At 39.3% G+C, this 22,280-nt stretch overlaps 3 protein-coding genes and 1 non-coding gene across 7 annotated transcripts in view; 2 read left to right on the top strand and 2 right to left on the bottom strand.

The window, feature by feature from the left end:
* Positions 1–5,127: 5,127 nt before the first annotated feature.
* On the bottom strand, positions 5,128–16,831 carry LOC144651095 (uncharacterized). 2 transcript variants are annotated; one of them, XM_078510975.1, is made up of 11 exons: positions 16,737–16,831; positions 16,357–16,659; positions 14,448–15,110; positions 13,557–13,802; positions 12,979–13,392; positions 12,089–12,262; positions 11,246–11,567; positions 9,236–9,460; positions 8,010–8,265; positions 7,364–7,759; positions 5,128–6,371 (listed from the first exon to the last, which is right to left on the bottom strand). In XM_078510975.1, the coding sequence occupies exons 1-11, from the start codon at positions 16,810–16,812 to the stop codon at positions 5,343–5,345; spliced, it is 4,104 nt and encodes a 1,367-aa protein (XP_078367101.1). In that variant the 5' UTR covers positions 16,813–16,831; the 3' UTR covers positions 5,128–5,342. The 2 variants fall into 2 exon arrangements, with proteins under 2 accessions (XP_078367101.1, XP_078367102.1); XM_078510976.1 differs by having other exon boundaries at positions 14,448–15,101.
* Positions 10,589–10,670, top strand: Trnas-gcu (transfer RNA serine (anticodon GCU)). Its single transcript has one exon. It is a non-coding gene; the product is annotated as a tRNA-Ser (tRNA).
* A 1,656-nt stretch (positions 16,832–18,487) lies between the features above and the next one.
* On the top strand, positions 18,488–20,427 carry LOC144651112 (uncharacterized). Its single transcript, XM_078511004.1, has 2 exons — positions 18,488–18,781; positions 18,861–20,427. The coding sequence occupies exons 1-2, from the start codon at positions 18,652–18,654 to the stop codon at positions 19,157–19,159; spliced, it is 429 nt and encodes a 142-aa protein (XP_078367130.1). The 5' UTR covers positions 18,488–18,651; the 3' UTR covers positions 19,160–20,427.
* A 304-nt stretch (positions 20,428–20,731) lies between these two features.
* Positions 20,732–22,280, bottom strand: part of LOC144651094 (voltage-dependent L-type calcium channel subunit alpha-1D-like) — a 40,790-nt gene continuing 39,241 nt past the window's right edge. For 2 of the 3 annotated variants that reach the window (XM_078510973.1, XM_078510972.1), the window contains one exon: positions 20,732–21,812. In XM_078510973.1, the coding sequence (XP_078367099.1) occupies positions 21,408–21,812 (405 nt within the window). In that variant the 3' untranslated portion in view covers positions 20,732–21,407. The remainder of the gene's footprint in view (positions 21,813–22,280) is intronic. The other variant, XM_078510974.1, reaches the window with a different exon arrangement.

The raw sequence follows: 22,280 nt of genomic DNA, 5'->3' as shown, positions 1-22,280 counted from the left end.
GATTCATGTCCTTTAAGTATCTTGAGTTTGATCGTTCAATTCGATATAGAAAGCTCACACGTCGAGTTTACGCGGAGGTAGGTGAATTTGCATTCCCGAAAAAGTTGTTTGTCTACGGCTCCAAATTCATGGATGTAGTTAAATTCGTATTTTATCCAAAAGCCCCCACCATACGAGCTAATTTTTGGCATGTGAAACGTAGAATAATTTAGCTTTCTGCTTTAGTTAACTTTTCGTTGAACCGTTGTATTTTTTGGTCTTAATTTACTTCGAAATTTTTTCTTGCGACGTTTGCGTATTTGCCAGTTCTCGGCCACCCTGCTCGCTATCACAGCTTAGCGCTTGGTTTTTAATATAATTTCATCTGCTGCTGCCAGAATGAAAGAAATAAATGTTTTAAAAATAAAGTTCAATCTTATCTCTAAGTTTTGAGCTGACTCTTGTCTTGTCTATTATTTCTACAACACCTAAATCTTTCAAGACCTTTTCACTGCAAAATAAACCATCTAAATGCACGGGTCACACAATGCGGTTTTGCCAGAACCTGCACATAGGCAACTAGGCGCGTTAAAATCCTTCTTTTCTAAAGTAAAACAAAGCATCATAAAAATAATTTGGGATCGATATAGTATAAATAGGTTTACAGAGTGATTTTATGACTGTGAAAATTAATTGAGCATTTTTTTTTACAGATAATCACGCACAAGCTTTTTAGTGGCCGAGAACTGGGCCAAGGTGGCCGAGAACTGGGCCCACAAATGGAGCTTTTATTTTTATTATTGCTCGGGTAAATTAATTTTTGACCGGTCGATAGCTTTACACCAAAAAGCTGAATAATGTAGCTAGCTCTGGGAGAAATTTCAAGTTCCTGCGGTTCTTCTGAGGTAAGAACTAGACGCATAACTGCGTGTACTCGGGCTTCTCTTTAAAAAATTAACTTGGTTTACATTAAGAACTATATCTCGCGATAATGTCTGCCTGTTGCCTAGCAACAAACTGGCTTCAAAGTCTTTCTTTTAATTCACCTTTATTTGATAAAAAAAACTTACAAGACATTTCTTATTCACAAATACATCACTTAAGTACAAATACATAACTAATGTATAGTAAACATACTTCGCATTGCGAGATCTCATGTCTTTTCTCGCTTTTATTGTCACCATTGAAAAAAATGTTTACATTTCCGGTTGAGTAAATAGCTTTGTCTAAGATATCACAATCATCAAATGCCGAAATAACAACATTCTCTACATAGCCATCTACATACGACATGAAGTGCTGGACAAGAACATATGCTGTTACAATAATTGAAACGATAAAAACAAAGCAAGATAAACCCAATGAAACCAATACTATAAAAGCAAAAATTGAAAGAAAGAATATAGTTACCCAAAAGCTGCTTGAAGTACTCACTTCATTTTTCGTTTCTTCTTTTAGAGCGCAACTAAGCTTAAATAAGGTGTCCATTGCATCTTCGAGAAGATTCTTGTGTTGATAAGGAAAACTCTGTTGCATGTTAGTAGTCCAGTTTTTCGCAATGCTTGAGTGCTCAACAGCGTCAGTTTCCGCAAGTATTGATGATTCTCTTAGCGTTTCAAACTCCATTATATAGATAGCTCACTATAAAATCTAGGCTTCTGATAAAGGTTTCACTCGGAAGAGTTCGCTCGTAAAGTTCTCTCGTATTAAAGTTCATGCACCTACCCGCTCCGAAGTAGTCATCGACATGTTTCAGTGTGGGTGTACAATTGATTTCGCGTTCTAGAAATCACATTAAATATTTCAACCTTTACAATCCTTGAGATTCCACCGAAAAGAGAGTCAAACGAGACAGCTCCCGTGTATCGCTTTTCACTTTATCACCTCGTGTCGACCTCCGTTCTTCCGTGCAATAAAACACGTCCCCGTCCGCTGACCTTTTCCTACGCAGACTCATATCTTGCGCAAGCGCAGAAGACGTCAGAGGGCGATTTGCGCCGGGATAATAAACACCGTTCCCATTTTTAAACTCGGGCTTTTCTACATTCTTTGTAGAAGCCCGAGTAAATACAAGTTTACGTCAAAAGTGGCCGAGAACTGGGCGAAGGTGGCCGAGAACTGGGCCCACAAATGGAGCTTTTATTTTTATTATTGCTCGGACAAATTAATTTTTGACCGGTCGATAGCTTTACACCAAAAAGCTGAATAATGTAGCTTGCTCTGGGAGAAATTTCAAGTTCCTGCGGTTCTTCTGAGGTAAGAAATACAAGTTTACGTCAAAAGTGGCCGAGAACTGGGCCAAGGTGGCCGAGAACTGGGCCCACAAATGGAGCTTTTATTTTTATTATTGCTCGGGTAAATTAATTTTTGACCGGTCGATAGCTTTACACCAAAAAGCTGAATAATGTAGCTAGCTCTGGGAGAAATTTCAAGTTCCTGCGGTTCTTCTGAGGTAAGAAATACAAGTTTACGTCAAAAGTGGCCGAGAACTGGGCCCCATACTGTACTTTGCACCGTAAGCTTTTTTCTCTGTCCTTCCGCCGAAGCAAAAAAACACAACCTGATTACACATTAACCCAAAAGTCGACCAAGTGTGCCTGCAACGATTTCCTGTCAAAACTAAAATGAAAACCATTGCGGTATGCGTCACCCGTAGCGGTTTTGTAGCAACCCCGAGCTATCCCCGTCTTTTTGGCCGCGCCAGGAGACTACGCTCTAGGACGACCAAAGGGTAAACCTTAAATCGGCCACGCCCGATTAATAACTTCAAATAGGTGCTCTTGCCGTCCATGTGGCTTTTTCTGTCCATTTATAATTTTTCGTTCTCACAAACTCAGAGACCTTTCGTTCTTGAAAATGTGACGATATGTAGGTGTGTTTCAATAAGAAACAATTTTATCAGCCTTATCCCTTGTAATTGTTAGATATCACAAATTTTATATTTTTTAAAAAAATGTTCGAATTACTATTTTTGCAAATGTAATATGAACTATAGTTATTCGGAATGACATTATGAGGATGAAAGGTTTGCATGTGTTACTTGTTATTTTATTTCATACAGTTTAAAATCAAATTCTGCACCTTTTAGTTCGGTGAGGGTAAAAGGCGGAATGAGGCATGACTTGCGGAATGGCATAATTATGCGGAATGTAATTTACGCGGAATGATTCATTGACATAAATTATACTAAAAAGCGCGCCAAATTTTAAAAGAGAAGCCGCCTGCTGGCTCAAACAATCAAGGACTGAGCAGGAAACTTCCATAGAACATCGTTGTAAAGATCATTTCACCGTTTAAATCACCGAGTTACGCCGAACAGAAGCAGAGAAATTATTTTCGCTATTTGCCGTGACGCTTCCGAGGACTTGAATTATCGACTAGCTGTGTGTGAATGAAAACTCTCGTCTATTTGCCCCAAAATACCTGAAAATACAGAACGATATTCGTTCTAAAGCTACGTACTTCAAGGCAAGACACACAACTGTCAAGTTCAACCCATTTGAAGAGAAGTTTTTAAAAAGACAACGCATTTAAATATAAAATGAACGCAAGTGACGTGTTGTTAGTCGCCCGCGAAATAATGTGTGACCGTGTCACTGCCTTGTTCCAGGAATCGTTTCTTTCTAAATCAAAACTTGCTTGGGGTGGGAAAAAGCTAGTGGTTTCATTGAAGACAACTACTTTTGGTATATTTCTAGCTTTTTATTACAGCGATGAAGAGATCGTGACACGGCTTCTTCGCTGGTGTGACACTATTTACACCGCAGTGGATTTTATCGATGTGCGTCTCGTGATCTTTGCGGTAAAATAAAATGTATGTTTAGCGAATGATTTTCTTTTCCTAAGAGAAAGCCAAGTATTAACAACAAGTAGGCAGTGATAATTACTCGCCGGATTCCTTATCTGCCTTATCGGTAAACCTCATGATGCGAGCTAGATTTGAAATACGATAGCTTGTTTTTACTGTGCAGTGACTATAGTCACTTGATGAAAGTTTCGCTCTACTCGATCGGCGGTCGGTTGCCGCTTTTTTAAGTTAATGTTCAAGTCTTCCACTGAGTTTATATAGTCTTCATAATGGGAGGCGAAAAGCTAGTCTCCTTCGCAGCCCGGCACTCGAGCCGAACCGGGAGCGTTGCGTCATTTCAGCCCGAGCGGCTACGAAGGAGACTAACGAAAAGCAGGGCTAGTAGACTTCTAATGAAACAAATACGCCGTAGTGTTCGTAATCTCTCTGCTTTGTACCCTCTACTTACTGAAGCTGAGATGACATCCGCCAAAACTGGACTTTCTGTCTCGATGTTTTGTTTAACTTATACAGTATTAATAACCGCTACATACAAAGATGTATCCGAGGTAATATCGACAATATCCGAGATATAAACTGTATAAAGATCTACGGTCGGATGCTTTTCCGTCGCTGTTTTTTATCTTTGACTAAAAGCGATAAACCGTCCACAGAATGGGAAATCCTTATCATTGGGGAAACACTGGCCGCCGAAATATCTTTCGTAGAATCCGTGAAGAACGCTATCTTCAATCGATTAAATACTGCCCGCAGTATTTAATAAAGCGTCTGCTCTTTAAAAATTGGCGCGCTCTTCAGTAAAATTTATGTCAATGAGTCATCCCGCGTAAATTACATTCCGCATAATTATGCCATTCCGCAGGTCATGCCACATGCCATTCCGCAAACTCATTCCGCCTTTTACCCTCACCGCTTTTAGTTTTATTATACAAAAATAATAAAATAACACAAGCATTTAGACAGAGCCACGGTCTTGTTGTAGAAACGTTTTTTTGATAACTAAAGGGAGATGAGTTACAAATGGAGCATTTCAAAACATTTAGCCAAACATTTTAAAGTTGTTCTTAATCTTCCCCAATCTTATCCTTGCCTCATTTAGTTTAATTTAATCCTACGGCTACCTTAGTGTGATGATTTTATATTGGCAAAATGATATTTTGAGGTTTCCGTCAATAGAATAGGCTATTTCCGAGTTTCCTTCAGTGTCCGTTGTAAACAAGTTTTTTCCTATTGCGGGAACTGCCTTAACAGTCTTGTAGAAACAAAGTTATGATTCAATCCTAACGTTCGTTAGTTTTATACCAAATAAAAAAGTTAGGTCAAGATAATCCAAAGTAAACTAAGTTTAAAGTATATGAGTTTAATTACAGAAAAAAATGTACAAAAATATTTAAGGAATGTTTCGATGGTAAACATGAGACCGCCTTAAAATATGAAGGATCCACGGATGGTGGCGAGGAGGGAGATGCCCAGTAAAATCTTCGAAGGGCCTTAAACTCTCTTACAACACATTGTTATTATACAAAAGGCAAGCTAAATCAAAATAGCGAATAAGTTACTCGCTTTCCCAAGTGACATACTCGCCCTGACTCAAATTAATTCTATTCTTTGGAAACATACTCTTCGATATAGCTAATAACTTAAGCTCGAGTTTCCCAGATGTCACAGTCACCATATATTTAGTCCGTTTGTTGTGCTTTCTTCCTTGAATTGTTCCGCTCGCAAAAGGAGTGAAAAATGGAAGAGCATACGGGACGTTTAATTTCGGTTCAAACGTCAATTTCTGTTCCACTGCACTATACCGCTGACCAGAGAGAGCCAGCGGGATATGCCACAGAACCATATGAAAACTATAATGTGACGTACACCATGGCTGACCATCTACGCCATAACCCTGGCCAGCAGTCAAACCGTGAATATTCCAGAAGTCATTTAGTTTTGTTCTGTAATGTTCTAACGCTTTCTCAGCTTGTTTGAGTGCTTTTTTAGGATCCATTCCCAGGTGAATGTTCATAGTTGTCCAATCGGCATCACTTCCCATCCAAATTGAGTTGAACTTGCTCTCTTCTTCAAGCGCAAAACAGTTTTTGTGATTAAGAGTTTTTTGTGTTATAGTTGGCACTGAGGTTATTTTGTTTGGATGCCCTTGTTTTTTAAGTGCAGTCGCATTTTTTGCTGCTTTATTGTCTCTTGTTGCCTTTATTTTCATTTCGATTTTCTTCGCCGGATGTTTCGTTGTAGGCAGTTCACGTGTGACCTTGCTAGTTATTTTAGTTTTGGTTTTTGAAGTTTTCTTCACAGTTAACTTTGGAGAGTCCAGAGTTTTTTCAACGTGTGACTTTGTTTGTAATCCTTTAACTTCACTAAAGAAGCTGTCCAAACGAGCTACAGCCTCGTCTCTGCGTACTTTTCTTTTCTGTCTCGTTATTTTGTTGACAGTTGTGGTTGCTTTCTTTACAGCAATACCTTGTGTGAGCACGCGCAGTCCATAAGGCGTGTCGTTACGCTGTCTTTCTTTCTGCAAATGTTTTTTCATCTTAACAGGATCAAGAAGGTTTCCAAGACCCAAAGCATAGGCCCAAACCTATATCAGAAAAAATCAGGAAAATTAACTTGGAGAGTATATAAGATACTTTGTTTTAGAAATCTTGGTCAGAAATAAAATTTATTTTCGTTCAATTACAAATTTAAAAATGAGCTTTCCAAAGACAATTCAGAAAGTAAGAAAGTTGTCAGGCAACCAGGGCTCAAAACAACTTGAATTCTTAGCTTGCTGTTCGGACAAGCATGCTTGTTACGTGCCAAGTAGTAAAAAATACTTGTCTCGGACAACCGGCCGGCACTTTTTTTAAGCGGCAGTCATAACATCTGCCAAATACGAGAATTAGGTGTGTGAGGACCTGTGAGCGGCAGCCATTACATAGTAACACTATTTTAATATATACTAGTCGACGAATACCAATTTGCCTGAAACATTCACTGATGGAAACGTTAAAATACGGATTAACGGCTTCAACCTTTATTTGCAAGAAGACCGCAACACGCATGTATTTTCTAAAGCAGCTAAAGCGCGCGAAGGCCAGCCCGAACGATGTTCTATACAACATGCATCCTTCCTGTTTTAGAGTACGCGTGCCAAGTCTTCCATAATGCGTTGCCGCAGTACCTATCTAATGACATGGAAAGACTGCAAAAGCGCGCGCTGCGGATATATCCCGACCTATCGTATGCTGATGCTCTAGTAGCTGCAGGCATCACGTCACTGAATGAGAGGAGACAGGCATTGAGTGAAACTTTATTCGATCAAATTATAGGAGACCCAAACCAGAAGCTACATGAACTGCTGCCGCCACGTAACAAATCCACTTACTGCACACGATACTTTGAGCTACCGATTTGTAACAATTTCATTATGAACCATAGTTTTAATTACAAATAGTTTGTATTATTTTATCTTGTACAATATGATTATCATTGTACAGTTGCAAAGTAGTTCGTAATTAAGCCCCTCCAACGGCTGCAATGAGTTTATACTAATAAAATCTATCTATCCTATACCAATCACTCACTACTCACTTGTCCATACAAAGAGTCTGTCATCAGCCAGTCAGGAGAGCCTTTTTTGTGATCCCACCATGAGTGATAAAATCCGTCATCCTCATTCCACAAAGTCCTGTCCATTTTTGCTTTTCCATACTGAAACGCTTGTTGAACCGTCTGAGCAAGTTCTGTTTCTCCCAGCGTCTCCGCTAGAGCCTGTCCAACCCGTAACCCCAGCAGATACATGACACTGTTGTAAGTCGTGTGTTCGTAGCCCTCAAGGTAAATGATGTCATAAGTGCAGGTTTTATGAAACGGGAGACCTGAGCCCCCTGTGCTGACATGCATGAGCCAAATCAGTGCCTTGCGAGCCGCTGGCCAGAGGTCTTGCAGGAGCCTTTGATTGTTAGTCCATAGGTAAAGGTGATAAAACTGAAAGAACAAAGTAAAATAAAAGGAGAGAAAATCTGAAAATAATCTTAAAGACCGTGTATTGGGCTCCTGAAAAGGCCAGATAAGAGAATTAGGACATACTTTGCATACTAACAATTATTATTTGAAGGTTAAACAGAAATTGATAAAGGGAAATTAGATTTGCCGTTTGGAGGTGAAAGCGGTTTTCATTAAGACACTAAACCATCTTGCATCGGAAAACAACTATTCGCACTTAGCAAGGCTGTACCTGAGCAAGAAAGGCTGGTGTGACGTCAGCCATGACTCTCCCGCCCGGGGTATCTAACCGGTTTGTCAGGTTATGGCATCCCCACTGCTTTTGCAAAGTCTCCTGTATGTATCCAGCTGGGTGTTGGTATCGAGCCCAGGCTCTCACGACGCTTTCCAGTAACTCTGGGAAAAACATAAGGTAAGGCAGTTCTCTCTGAAAATCATTGTGTACTGAATCGACATCATTACAGTCTAATGCCTCCCACTGTCGCCATCTGGATAAGAAAAAGGATGATTAAGAGTGGTTAATATTGGCAAGCAAAATGGACCACCAAAATTCACAAAATTGTAACGTCATGACTTAGTTTGCAAGAAGAGAAGGACTGCCGGGGTGTTAGGCGAACGACGAACTGGATAAGTTTTGAGCTCCTTTAATGCATGTGTAATGTCTGTGGATCTGTCCGTTCGTCCGCCCGCCCGCCCATCCGTCTGTCTGCCTGCCAGCCTGCCTGCCTGCCTGCCTGCCTGCCTGCCTGTCTGTCTGTCTGTCTGTCTGTCTGTCTGTCTGTCTGTCTGTCTGTCTGTCTGTCTTTTTGTCGTGACCGTCTTTTTTGCATCGTTCGTAGCAGGTTTTCTTGCGTCTACAGTTAACTCTCTCTAAGACGGACACCATCGGGACCGGCCCATACTGTCCGTCTTAGGGAGGTGTCCGCCTTATAGAGAGTCGAGGTAACGTGACACCAGTAGTTCTGAGATAATAAAGCTCAACGGCTATGCACAATGAATACATGTCTGCTTGAAGTCTGTTTAAAAACCGTATTCGTTTGTTAGAGCAAAAGTTGTGAACTTCTACAGACTGTTACACTCAAAGTAGAAAACGACCTCATCGATGCCCATACACCTACAAAGTTAAGCTTAGAAGTAATCCGCTATAACGGATTGTTTTTGGTAAGTGTAATGTTCTTATAGGGGCTAACTAGCTTTTCTTTATGTTGATACGAAGTTTTGAAGTAAAATTCGTTAACAAAAAGCACTTTTTAAGTGTTCGTTGTCTGTTTCAAAGTGTCCGTCTTTGAGAGGTGTCCGTCTTATAGGGGGTTAAGTTACAGTAAAATGACTGAAAAACGGCAGGGACCATCGTCAAGTGTCCGTCTTATAGAGGTGTCCGTCGCAGAGTAGAATTATTTCTCATTACATGACTTTAATTTTTCTTTTATGTTTTTGCGTGGTGGCGTGAGCTGTTACCTGCCGTCAGCCACTCGGAATCCACTTCTCCAGAAACTCAAACTGTTGACAAGGTGATCTTGAAGCCAATCAGGGAGCGAAGATTGAACAGCGTGATCCTGAGGGGGAGAGGAGACGGGCAATGGTGGAAGAATGTTTGACTGCCAAGAAATAATGTCTTTCAAGTTGGCGAGAAGGTTATCTCGCATATGATTGGCCACATCCTCACTGGAATTGAACAACTTGCTGAAAATTAAAAAAAAAAAAACATTACAGACAATAGCAAGCGATTTAGTGCAGCAGTTAAAAATTTCGTGCGACAATTTTAACATGGTGCATTAATTATCATGTTCAGTTACTATTTTCCCTATATCATAATAAAATTGTTTTTTCTGTCGATTTCTGCATCAGTTATTTGTCATGACTGGTTGAGCGGACCAACTCTCTTGCTTATGACCTTTGTAAAAACCAAACTCAGTACTCATCATGTCAGAAAAGACAATATATCTTTTATATTCTTACTGTAATCGTCATTGTATTTTTGAGTTTCATTTATAGGGTGCATACAGTTATAAGAGCAATCACATTTCTGTTGCTTTTTATTGGAAAGCAAGTATCAGTAAAGGTTTGCGAGCCTTGACTAGGTAAGAAAGCAACACTTCAGTGAAGAATCTAGAAATTGTACAGTCGGCCCCGTCATATGAAAGAGAGAAGAGAGGAAAGAAAATGATTTCTCGGGGAGTTAATATAAAAAGGAAAGCAAAAAAAAAAAGCAAATAGAAATCAAGCGATAGAAAACAGCTAGAAGAAAAATATTGCGGGAAACAAAAAGGTCACGAGACAAACTTGAAGAAAACCTCCAGTTCCATATTCGCAAGACAGTTCCTTTCAGTGCGCGATTCGACGGACAAGCGCGATATTGGCAAACGTGAAAGCCTTTCAAGAGAGGTCGAGAAACTGTTTTACAGGTTCGAACATTGAAGTACAAAGTCGGCGATCGAATAAAACGTTTTGAATGCACTGGACTGTAGTTTTGATCAGCAATATGGAAACCTATTTATTATTTTGATCGTTAGCATAATATTGAACAGTTAATTTCAGTATGTTCTTATCTTTTCTTTTCAATATAAATCGGACTTCAGCCACGAAAAACGATTATGATTTTCCTTTCGCTTCGACCCACTGCGAAGAAAGCTTATATAGAACAAAGGTTACTTTGATATGCCGCGGCGGCTTTTTCGTTCAGTACAAAAAGAAAGAAAACCTGTGCAACCAGGGTAATGTTATTGTTTTCAAGTGTTTTATGCAAATTTAATGTCAGGCGGTTCATTGTCAAGCAATAATTATTTAAATTTCTCACTCTACTTCTCACCGGACGAGGTGGCCGAGTGGTTAAGGCGTTGGACTGCTAATCCAATGTGCTCTGCACGCGTGGGTTCGAATCCCATCCTCGTCGACAACTTTTTTTTTCTTCTAAATACGAAATTTTTTCTCTTTTTTGTTATTCTTTTTTTTCCAGCAGAAACAAGCTATCTTTCACACATCTATGATGTACCTTAAGAGAAAAGCTTTTTTTCACACACATATTCAGTGTACATTAAAGTCATTGGCGGCGGAGCAATAGTTAAAATTTTCGTAAATATTTGATTTATATTCGGATTTTGAACACACCGGGGAAGAACAACAGAGGAAAATTTATTAAAAAAAAGTTCTTTTCTGTCGGAAATTACTACTTCGATAATTGTTAACAAAAGCTAATATACTTGCATAGCACGTGAAATATAATTCAGCGTACTACTACTAATAATAATAATACTGTCCGCCACGAAAGAGCGAAAAGCAGTTAAGTATCAATCAATAATCTCTACCGGTATTTATACGCACAAGACGTGTTTTTCACACCAAAAGGAGCCATTCGAAGGCAAGTATATCCTACTATGCCCAGTATAATTCCATATGAACAACCACTTTTAAGCACGCCGGTAACTTCGACACACTGCGCGCACCGTTCGGGAACGGCCATGGCCTTACCTGTAATACTGACCGACTCTTTGTCTTGAGTGATCTCTGTTAGGATAATACCAGGATAAAATGAATGTCAATGTTTCACTTATACCAGAAGGTAACCTTGCACCAACAGAAATCGTTCCATGAAAGCCTGTAGCTTCGATTCTCTTTCTCAACCTTCCACTCGATTCGAACGCTTCCCACACCGACCGGAAGTCATCTGTGACAGCAAACGTGGGCTTGTTCGTGTTGATTGACATCAACGTAGTGCTGCCGCTGTTAGGGAAGTTTCCGGGTCGCTTGCAAGTCAGCATTTCACCATTTATTTTCCATCGTCCTTTGACGCCTACAAATTATTGACATGAGAATGTTTTGTTAAAATTTATCATCACGAGAGAAATTATGCGTTGCGTTATGTAAGAATCACGCAAGTTTATACTTCTTACGTGACTTGTATGTTTCGGAAATCTAAACTGCCCAATCAAAACCTCTTGTAATTTCGCAAGGGTTTAAGCTTTTGAAAAGTTGCCAAAAGTTATTTTAACGCGCTGCAATTATCCTGGAGAATTATACAGAGATTTGTTGTTAGGCCCTGCAAACAATTATTTTTCAATATTTTTTTTACCCCAGCCCCTCCTGAAATGATGGTCCGCGATTAACCGACCCGCCCGGCCAACCAACAAACCACAGCTAGACAGACGAAAATAAGGGGGCGAAAATAAGGGGAGGGATGTTTGCTCTTAGCCTGCGTAGCTGGCGGTATTGACAGACGAACGGATGAAAGAAAGAACGCTCGTCGATAGAACAATCAATCAATCTAATTAATTTATATCTATAAAATAAACCAAATCTCCATCTTCGGCTCACCGGAAGTGACGTCAGCCCTGAACGCGTGTAGCGGCATAGAGTCCTTCAAGGAGCAGTTGTTTTTGTCATAGCTCCACGCCAAACATCGATCATCCTCATTACACATGGCAGCACACTGAGCTGATGACTCCACATCAACTATGGTCTCTATATTGTTACCATCTCTTGATGTGTCTGAAGAGTGTGAAAGAACAAGCATGCGCAAACAAAATATGTAAAGGTAAAACTCGTAACCTGGCGTTCGGTTAGTTGTTGGGGAGCAGCGGAAAACACGGTGGGCGAAAATAAGGGGAGGGATGTTTGCTTTTAGTCTGCGTAGCTGGCAGTATTGTTGGGTTTTAACTTCGCTGCGGGATTTAAAACCCAACAATACCGCTAGTATCCTGAAGCAAACATCCTAAATACGCGCGCTAGGTAGCCTGCGTGGCCGGCGTCTGAAGGGGAGGGAGAACTAGAAGGGAAGGCCCTTTTTAGAATCCTGCCTCCTCGTTTTCAAAATCATAAAGATAGCCGTGGTAATTTGGATGATTGACATAGTCACGTGACAGCGTTCTGCCATGGCCATATCCTTTCTCTCAAGAGCAAAAGACGTCTGAGATTCCATCCGATAATAACTCATGAGGTAGCTCTATACATACTGAGATCCTTGTACACACTGTTGTACAGTCTCTGACTGATTGTTGTTCGGTTTTGAATTTTCGAGGGCAAGTAACATAAACCGTAGCACTATAAACCCCAACCCAGAGACACCATGGAGTTTTTAGATGCCAATGTCAGTTTTAGGCAGCCGTGGGAAAGTTTAATGGTGATCAATGATTAAGACGCCTAGAGAAACGTTTTGAGGGTCTGGAGGAAACAAAACTCACTGTTTCTCTTGTATGATACAGTACCTGGTTGTTCACCAAGAGGAATGTTTAACAGGAAAGACACATTCACTGCCTTCTCAGTTGGATTTTTAACACTCAGTGTGAACGTTACACCAGGAACAAAAGATGAATCAGTTTTTCTTGCGCGGAGAGTTCCATACGCAAATAAATCCATTTCTACTCCAAAAAATCTCTCGTCCCTAACACTGAGTCTTGACACTGGAAAAGAGCCTGAGTACGACAGTCCTTGCACGCCAGGGTACCCAGGGGGAGGATGTGTACGTAGCAGGGCAGCTTGTGTTCCCAACGAAGAGCTGACTCGTACACCAAATACTGTTTTATCCAATGCACCCGGGCCGAGTTTGACCGAGCCACCAGGAGACTGGTTCTCAAGGGTCCACTCGTGAATTGATCCATCAGCTCTGAGCTCTAGTGATCCTAGAAATGAGAAAGGAGAATCTCGTATGTTTCTTTTTCGCTCAGCACGAGGCATTTTTGCTATAACGTAACGTTTCTTGAAGGAATTATCTATCCAACTCTATCTAGCTCAAGCAAGAGAAATCAGTTTTTACTCAATAATAGTTATTTCATAACTGCATTACCTGTGCCCATTCCTCCAAGTGGTACAGCAGATCTCATGCCAAGAGGCGGAGAAGTGCCACTGGGAGTCTGGTAAAGATACCTAACAGGACTATACCGCGGTGTAACCCAGCTGTGAACGGTTTTTGTAAAATTTTCTGGTTCAACATACATAGCGCATTGCTGAAGGAAACTGAACTTCATGTCTGAAGTAACGGTGGAAGGTCCGTTTAGGAACCGGATTGAATCGAGAATGTCGCCTATGTTACCTAAATGAAAAACATAACAAGGAGATTTTACAACAGTTAACATGCCTGTTTATATAATAAACCACTGAATGCAATGGTCACACGACGAAGTTAATGTTATTGGGGATGTGACCTAAGTGGCGTTGGTATACCGTCGATCCCTGGCTGTTGAAAAAGTCTAACAAAATGCTACAAAAAAGAAGCACTTCTCCTATTTCCTTTGTGTTACAAATATACGAAAACCGCAGATAAGCTCCCAGACTGGCTCTTACGAGCTACTGGGCTAAAAATTGAGTGAAGTATATCTGAAAACATGTCTTAAAAGGTTATTCAAAGGCGCAAAAAAGGGTATCAATGAGTTTCAATTGTGTGTCAATGGTGTGTTTGAGAATAAAATCTTCGACCATGTATCGCCTTGATGGAATTTGATCGGAACCAACGATAGAGCAAAGACAGGTTTTTAAACCACCAGTTACTAGAATAGTTACAAGTGAACATTTCGGCGAGTGGAAACATTTTTAAATGGCCTCAGTTTCTAGATAAAGTTTGAATGGTAAATATGCTAAATTTTTGTCCCCATACTGTATCACAATTTGCTCCCGTTTCGACTGTATTCAAAAGCTTTGCCCTACATGGCATGACGTCATCATGTGACGTATTCGTTACCTTCATTTGGATGAGGCACCACCGTTTTCTTGTTCATTTCCACCTGATGCTTTCCATGTTTAGCTTGCTCGGCATGCCAGCTGCCATTGTTGAGCTCCTTAGAAGGATTATCAACATATGCTACTATAATATCGGAGACTTTGTCCTCAGAATCAGTCTTGGATTGACAATCTTTCATGCTATAACACTGCACAGTGTAACAACGGTCAGTCATGATAAGAGCGATGTCACAAAGTCGGTCCTGACAACAAAGTTCTGCGCAATGTGTAATGTTATTTGACTTTCCATGCAGTTTAAAATTTCCTGCACTCATGCCTGAATGTAAAGTGGTGTTGTTTGCTATTTCAATGATGGTACACTTTTTATTATCGTTGTGTACATATTTATTGTCCTTTACGCTTGTAACTTGGGCTTTACTTTTGAATTTTGTCCTGGCAGCACGATGCTTCATTGCGTCTTTCTTTTTCTTGCTAGTTGTAAGTTTAAGTTGCTGTTTCGCATGGGAAGCCTCATGCCCCCCTTGCCTATCCTCTTGGCTGCTTGATCTGTTCTTTGTGTCGTCAACTCTTTTTGTTTGGGTGATGTTTGAACTGCCAAAGTGATGGTTAGGTTGTGTAGTTTGCAATTGTTCTTTGTCCTTTAGGATTTTTTTTCCTGTATGAGCTAGATTTAACATCAAATATTATATTTACTATCATTCGTCATTTGTTATTTATTTTATATATTTTTAATAATTTTTACGTCAGTAAATTTAGTATGATCGAAGGGATTTTTACCTACTGCAACGTACAGGAGGCAGCGTGGCCGAGTGGTTAGAGCGTCGGACTTGTAATCCGGAGGTCGAGGGTTCGAGTCCCGTTCTGACCACTAGCTGGTGTTGTTCAAGGTGGTCCCGAGTTCAACTCCTCGGTTGCGTTTGTAAATAACCAACTGGTCTGCCTCCTTCCAGTCGGGATTTTTAACCATGTTATGTTCATTTACAATGTTTGTTTCACATTGGCCCTTAAAAACCCTATTGGGGGAGTGGTCAATTAAGTATATTGTTATTATTACAGCGCTGAGCACCCCCCCCCCCCTCCAAAAAAATTAATACAACGGTGAATTTGTGGGAACACTTTTTCGTAAGGCAGTATTGGCAATGATACAATTACCCTCTTTCGTACTTTTTCCCGTTATGCAATATGGATGTGTAGAATTATTATACATGACTTATACGCATGCGTTGTGAAATGACAGACAAGACAGTCTCGATTCGGTGTTATAACGGGTAAGTCTGAAAACTAGATTACTGACTTGGGCATTTTTGTAAAGTTAGAAAATTTGCTTCGACTTAAAAAGGGAGATCGTTAAGCAAAAAAAAAAGGAAAAAAAGAAGAGAAGAAAAACATTCTGCTTATACGTGCTGGTACCCGCTCTTGCGGGTCAAAGACCTCTCTTACCAGTTCGTCTTCTCATTCTAATATTATTTACTTTGAAATAGTCTTGACGTTTTTGGGAATATTATAAAAGTACTTTTCAATGTCATTAACGAAAAGTGATCTACTATTTGTCTTAAAACTGAAATGTATTTGTATTAACACATGCAGAAGCAATGCAAATCAATCTGACCAAAGACACGCGCATTCGATGTTTTGACAGATCACAAATGCCATAAGAGCAACAATTAAACTCTGTGTAATAAATGATACGGTTGCAACGAGAACATGGCCATTGAAAAAAAAAAAAAAAGAAAAGTACTTGGCAATATGATAGGAATTAATTTGAGGCTAGGGTTTAGCATAACTAGTTATATATAGCCTGTTTAATAAGGTGTTTATTTCTTTAAAAAAGTAAATCTGTTTATTGTAATATTTAGATCATATATTGCATTGTCAAACCAAACAAGCCGATCAGTTTAAAGTTGACTTACCTTTAAACGCATTATTTAGCAACACAGCCTGAAATGACCTTTGTCCTTCCCGGGCTGTTTGAAACCGGCAAACGTGTTCCGTTGAACAAAACAAGCCATAACACAAATTGCCATCGAACAATACAAGATCGCAGTTTTTTCTGCCACAACAGTCCAGCACACAACTTGAAATATTCTTATAGTGCCCAAGCGAGTGTTTGGTCACTGTTGCATTCTGAGCAGTTGTAATAACTGTATTATCGAAGGTAGCAACTGGAAGACACTCTCTTCGGTCAAGCCATGAACCTGAACTTCCTGTAAAACCTTTGATATTAAAACAAGCAAAATATCACTTGAAGATTCAGAGAAGATAATTTGAACACCAATTTCCGTTTACCCACCTACGCAGAAAAGCACGTTAAAAAGAACAAAATGTGTATAAGCAGTACAGGGTCCCCTGAAACGTCCAAAACACATTTCTTTGCTACAAAGCGAAAGTATTATCACGGACAAGACAGCCGATCCAGTCAACAGTTTACATTTATTAGGGCGTGAAAGCACAAATATGTTTGACTTCAAACAAAAAGCGTATCCACAATGTCACAACACACTGACAGGTGCTCTGTTCATAGACGAGCAGCCAACCAAGTTATTTGAAATTGCACACAACTATTTTCACTGCAGCATTTATATTACGACGAAGCCAAAGTTTCCCTTGAATGTAATCGGGTCGGAATCAGGTAGTGAAGGTTCGGCTACTGTATATTTCAAGTGATGTAGTCGGTTGAAGACACAAAGACAGTGTCTATACTTGTAGCCGCTGTTTAAGGGCGCCATGGTCTCTGTTGTGCAAGAGTTGTTCCGGCAATAAAAATAAAATATAGAAATAAAAAGTATATTCCACAATCTAGAACTTGTCTGCCTGAAACTTCTTATCGTGGCAGCTGCAGAGTTGACAGCTGTCATCACACTTTACACAGACGGTATCAGCATTCTGTCCGTCGCTTGTCCTTTGTTCAGCTGAATTTCTTAGGCACATTCAACAAATAAAACCGTTACATATGCAAGATTGTGACGTCATAGGGGAACATCGGCAACATTAAACCTTTATACCATACAAGACATTTATACCGAATATTAAACATACGTTCTGTAGAAATCTGAAGAAGAGCAAGACTTATAATGACCTTTTTTTAAAAAATTAAAAAACCACAACTCTGGGTCTGAATCTGTAATACAAGCATTGCTTTTATCAAAAATACAGTTACCAGGCAAAATGAAGCAAAAACCGCTAGGCGTTGCACTGGTTTGTTAAGGAATAATTCTACCCGAACAATATGAGATGCCTTTTAACCGTTAATACGAAAAGGCAAGTGGGCAGAATCCGAGATAGAAAAACATTCCAGGCTGCAATGTCTGTTATAACGAGAAAACTGAGAGGCATTTTTTCTCTGTGTGCACGTGAGCACCTCTGTTGTTAAGAATCAGTTCTTTTATAAACACATGACATCTTGGGGACACTTGCTGCATGTTGCTGTAAACCTTGTTTCCTTGAATATCTACCCATCTCAGATTCTGCTTTTGTTTCTGCACCAGGTTATAGCATGATTTTTTACTCTACTATTGTCTGTATATATTTTGAGAAATTTTAGCTCTTTTAGACACGAAGTCATCAGTTACTTAAAATAACTTTCAAGTATACTTTACTTTACTATTTGTAAGCTCTTTAAAGGCTGATTACAACTATAATTGATGTCGTATGCAAATTGTGTTAACTGTAACTAAATTTTTTTTTAAATCGAAACAACTTTTTCATGAATGGCTAACAACGGAAGCACAACCTGAAAAATATGCTGGGGGTAGCCTGTGATGGATTGCCATCCCATCCAGGGTGAAAGCTCCTGTAGTACAGATACCGTAACAGATTAAACGCCGGTAATTGTGGGTCACTGCGCTCGAGAAGACTGAATGAAAAATAATTTAAATCCTTAAATATTTTTGACTTTTTACCAAAGATTTTGGCCTTTTAGATTGATCACTGTTTAGATGTATGTGTTACCATGAAAACCCTTTCTCTAGTGAAATTAAGGCTACACAATGCAAATAACTGAAGAAAAGAATTTTGAACTTTGTGTATCAAGGGTCACAAACAAACCAGTTAAAACACTGCTAGTAGAATATTTGTGCAAAAGTCTTTTGGTACCTAAATGTAGTCAGGTACCGTGTCAGTCAAACGACCAATCAGCGTTGCTATTTGCTTGACGCCGTAACACCTGTTATAGCAGTGTTACGCGTGCTAAATAACAAGAATATCGCATGAACAGCTCACTGAATTCAGTGTTCATGTCTCAGTACTTGTGTAAACGCGTGAACTACTTGCTAAAAACAAAAAAGACAGGCATGACCTTCTTGAAGAGAACGTTTACATTTCTAGCTTTTGCACAGGGTAAGTTGGACAACTTTGCGTTGAATGATCATCCTTCTGTTACTTAAAAAAGGTTGGTTTAATTTTATTCCTCGTGCAGTGATTTTCGTGGTTGACTGCAACTCTGTTCCCAAACACAAGTGTACACCGCCTACTTCCTCAGAGAGGCAACAAACAGATGATTCGCTCAAGCCTGATCATTTTAAACAGCTTGGTAAAGTTCAAGACATGAAGGAATGTATCGCCAAATGCTGCGATGTGGAACATTGTGATCTAGCAATGATGTCCTACGGCGGACAGAACTGTTATGGAGTTGCTTGTTTCAGTGAGAACCTTTGCCAAATGCTTCCGTCTTACCCGACCAGGATAAGTTTTGATGTTGCACATGTGTCAAGGTGATAAATGGGAGAAAGACCGTGAAAGGTGTTCTATCGAAGATTGCATGGTTATAGACAACCGCTTCAAGCGAAGGGTTAATGCTTTTTTTACGCCATGTCAACTTGAAGCAAGTAAATGAGGCGTAAAAATATCAAAAATCTCAATAGATCAAGGTGTTGGAATGTGCTGGAATATAAACACAGAAAACAGTGGACAGTTCTGCTTCATGAAGGTAGTTCCTTATTTTATACATATGACTGATTTTCAAGCTCCGATTTATTGATCTGATTTATCAGCCTGTTTCTAAAAAAAGGGTATAGCCACGATAAAATGATGAAACATATTTTAATGTTTGTCACGAATGACCAGGTGACAATTTGAACCTTATAGACGCCCATTAAGCTAAGAGAAAAACAAAAAGCAGCTGCCATTAAAGAATAGACCAGAACCCACGTGCGTAACCATAAATAATTAAAATCGTCATCGAAGAAGAATCTCAAAACAATGTGGAGAAATTTGATAAAAAATATTATGTAAATAAACAGACTTGCGAAACAAGTTCTTAGTGAAATGATAAATTTCAGGTTATTGGAAACGAAGCTTTACTTCCCTGGTTAATGAAATTTACTTGATATTTCTGTTCTCGTTTATTAAACATTTTAGATCGAAATGCACCCTGACATTTCAATAACTGGGACCCGTTATTTGTTTTGACATACCGGCTTCGACCTGAACCATCAACAAAATAAAGGTGTAATAATGTGCAGGCTCGTAGATCTCTCGCTGAAATAATAGATTTAAAAAACCGAAAACGATCATGGGACATGGGATGTCTTCTCTTGTTTCATCCTCTCTTCAGAGAAGAAAGCAAAATTCAAAGTTGTCAAATTCATTGTCATGCCAATCCTTAAAAAACTTAATCTTGTCCTAAACAACCAAGTCCTGCTGTCAGTGGTCGGCATAAGAAAGGACTGTTATTATGTACGCTTTCATGTTCATAATTTGCTCAGCGAAACTTTTTTCCTGAGTCCTCCCCAGTCTTTTATGATAATACGCGTCGTACTCGTTTCTCGCTATTGAGTGTGTTTGTGGTGGCCATGTTGGAGATATTTGCATAAAAATGATTTTTTTCCCCAAAGGAAAATCATTTTATTGTTTCACTCCTCCAATATGGCCGCCATGAACACACTATATAGGTTAAATTCACTAAAAGGACTAGAAAACTTAAACGTAATCTATGAATCAACTCTGCGACATTTGACTTTATTAAAAATTCTAATTTTAATTTCCATATATTTCTTTTTACAAAAAATTTATTAACCTTAATGTAAATGTATATATGTATAGAGCAAATCAAATATCACATGATAATTGAAACAAATTCAATTTATAAAGAGATCAATAGTTTCAATAAAAGTGAGGTTATTGTTGATCGTGTTTGTTCTTTGGCTTTCAACTGTACAAGGAAAAACGTTTCTTTAATTTTCTTTCTCCTACAGTCTTAGTTTGCAAAGAAATTACAATCTATATACCTTCCACACCAAATCTAAACAAGTGTAAATGCGGTTTACTAAAACACGGTTTTTAAATTAATTTATGCAAGAAAGTACCTTACTCTGCATGTCTTGAAACAACACGTGAGAGCTATTTATTACACTGTCGTAGATTTTGGTGTGAATGGAATATAATTTGTGTGAAATGCAGCTCATTTTATTCAAATTGTACTGGTAATTTTCAATCTTAGTTCTAGAGATACATCAAAAAAACGATGAAAGAGTACTTGCTTAAAAAATAAGTTAACGAGGATATGACTTGCCGCATGCATCAGATGATAAGTATTCTGTAAACGTCTTTCTTATTAACATTACTGATTTATATTTTTTTGGAAAATTCTCGCCGATAATAGCCAAGTGTCAAAGTTCTTATGCACAATAAATTTATCAAAAACGAACTTATGAAAAAAAGACAACGAAATAAAATAAACTTGCTTCCCAAAAATATGTTCTAAGCGTAACGAACGTTGTATATTGAATAATTTAACTTCTTTTTACTTCCGAGCGTTTTTCCTGTCCACACTAAAAGAACGAGGACGTTATAACATGTTCAAGCTTTCTTCCAGGTTAACAGCTTTTCTCCGAAAATAGCGTCTTTGTTCTTGCCAGACTCCAACTTTTCGATCTCGAACCACTTAGCGTATATTTTTCCATTCTTGATACAGTTTCTTTCACATTGTTACTGAAAAACCCGAATGCCACGCATCAGTAAAATGTCAGCACCAGGTCTCCTCATCATTATCCATTATTCCATAAATATAATACGGACTTTGCCCTCTGTTAATCGCTTGTGCTACTTCAACATTGATTTGATTGATTATTTCTCTAGTCCTTCGCTCATTCAACGTTCTCCCCTGTGTCTCGTAAAACTCGCTAAGGGGTATCAATGAGTGCCGAGGACTGCTCTCTGCTGATTTTATCACATCCGGGAAATCAAGAACCATCAATGATCTGTCCCCTACTAATCTTTGAGGTGGCTCCTCTCCATGCCCCTGAGCACCAGATGGCTGTGGTGACGTCACTTCTATTCTCACCATGGGTAGGGAGAGTGGGGAGGATAGTCCAGTGGAGGAACGCGAGCGACTCTCGAAGCTAGCTGTCTCCATCTCGTCCTCCAGAGCCTGGAAATGACACAAAGTCGTGATGCATGGATATATATTACAATAAAGCAGATTTTAAATGACTGTCATGAAAGTTAACAAAGTAATGACAGCTGGCTAATTCTAGCCAATCACTATGTCTCATATTGTAACCAGTCCCAGGTGTGGGAAGAGGCCCGCCAGCAAGTTGATTTTGGTTTTGGCATCTTATTGGCCAAAACAAGACAGACATGTTTGATCAGATTGACTAGAGTTCCCTATTAAAATGGGATGATGAACGAAAATAAAACGAAAAATCAAATAAAAACCTGCCCTACTTTCGACAAGCAAAAGAGCGACACTTTGATGTTTATAGGTACACCAAGCTACACTGAAGACTTTTACGGTGGTATCACTCCTACATTGATCCAACACTGGTACACTACGCCACATGGTCTTAATATTGGCTCAACATTGCTTAAAATCGGGTCCAACACTAAATCGATATTG

This window comes from Oculina patagonica, chromosome 4 (assembly GCF_052425735.1).
Source record: "Oculina patagonica isolate OP01 chromosome 4, crgOcupat, whole genome shotgun sequence".
Taxonomy (NCBI): Eukaryota; Metazoa; Cnidaria; class Anthozoa; order Scleractinia; family Oculinidae; genus Oculina; species Oculina patagonica.
The sequence above is the reverse complement of the archived record's forward strand: the minus strand, read 5'-3'. Positions and strand labels throughout refer to the sequence as shown.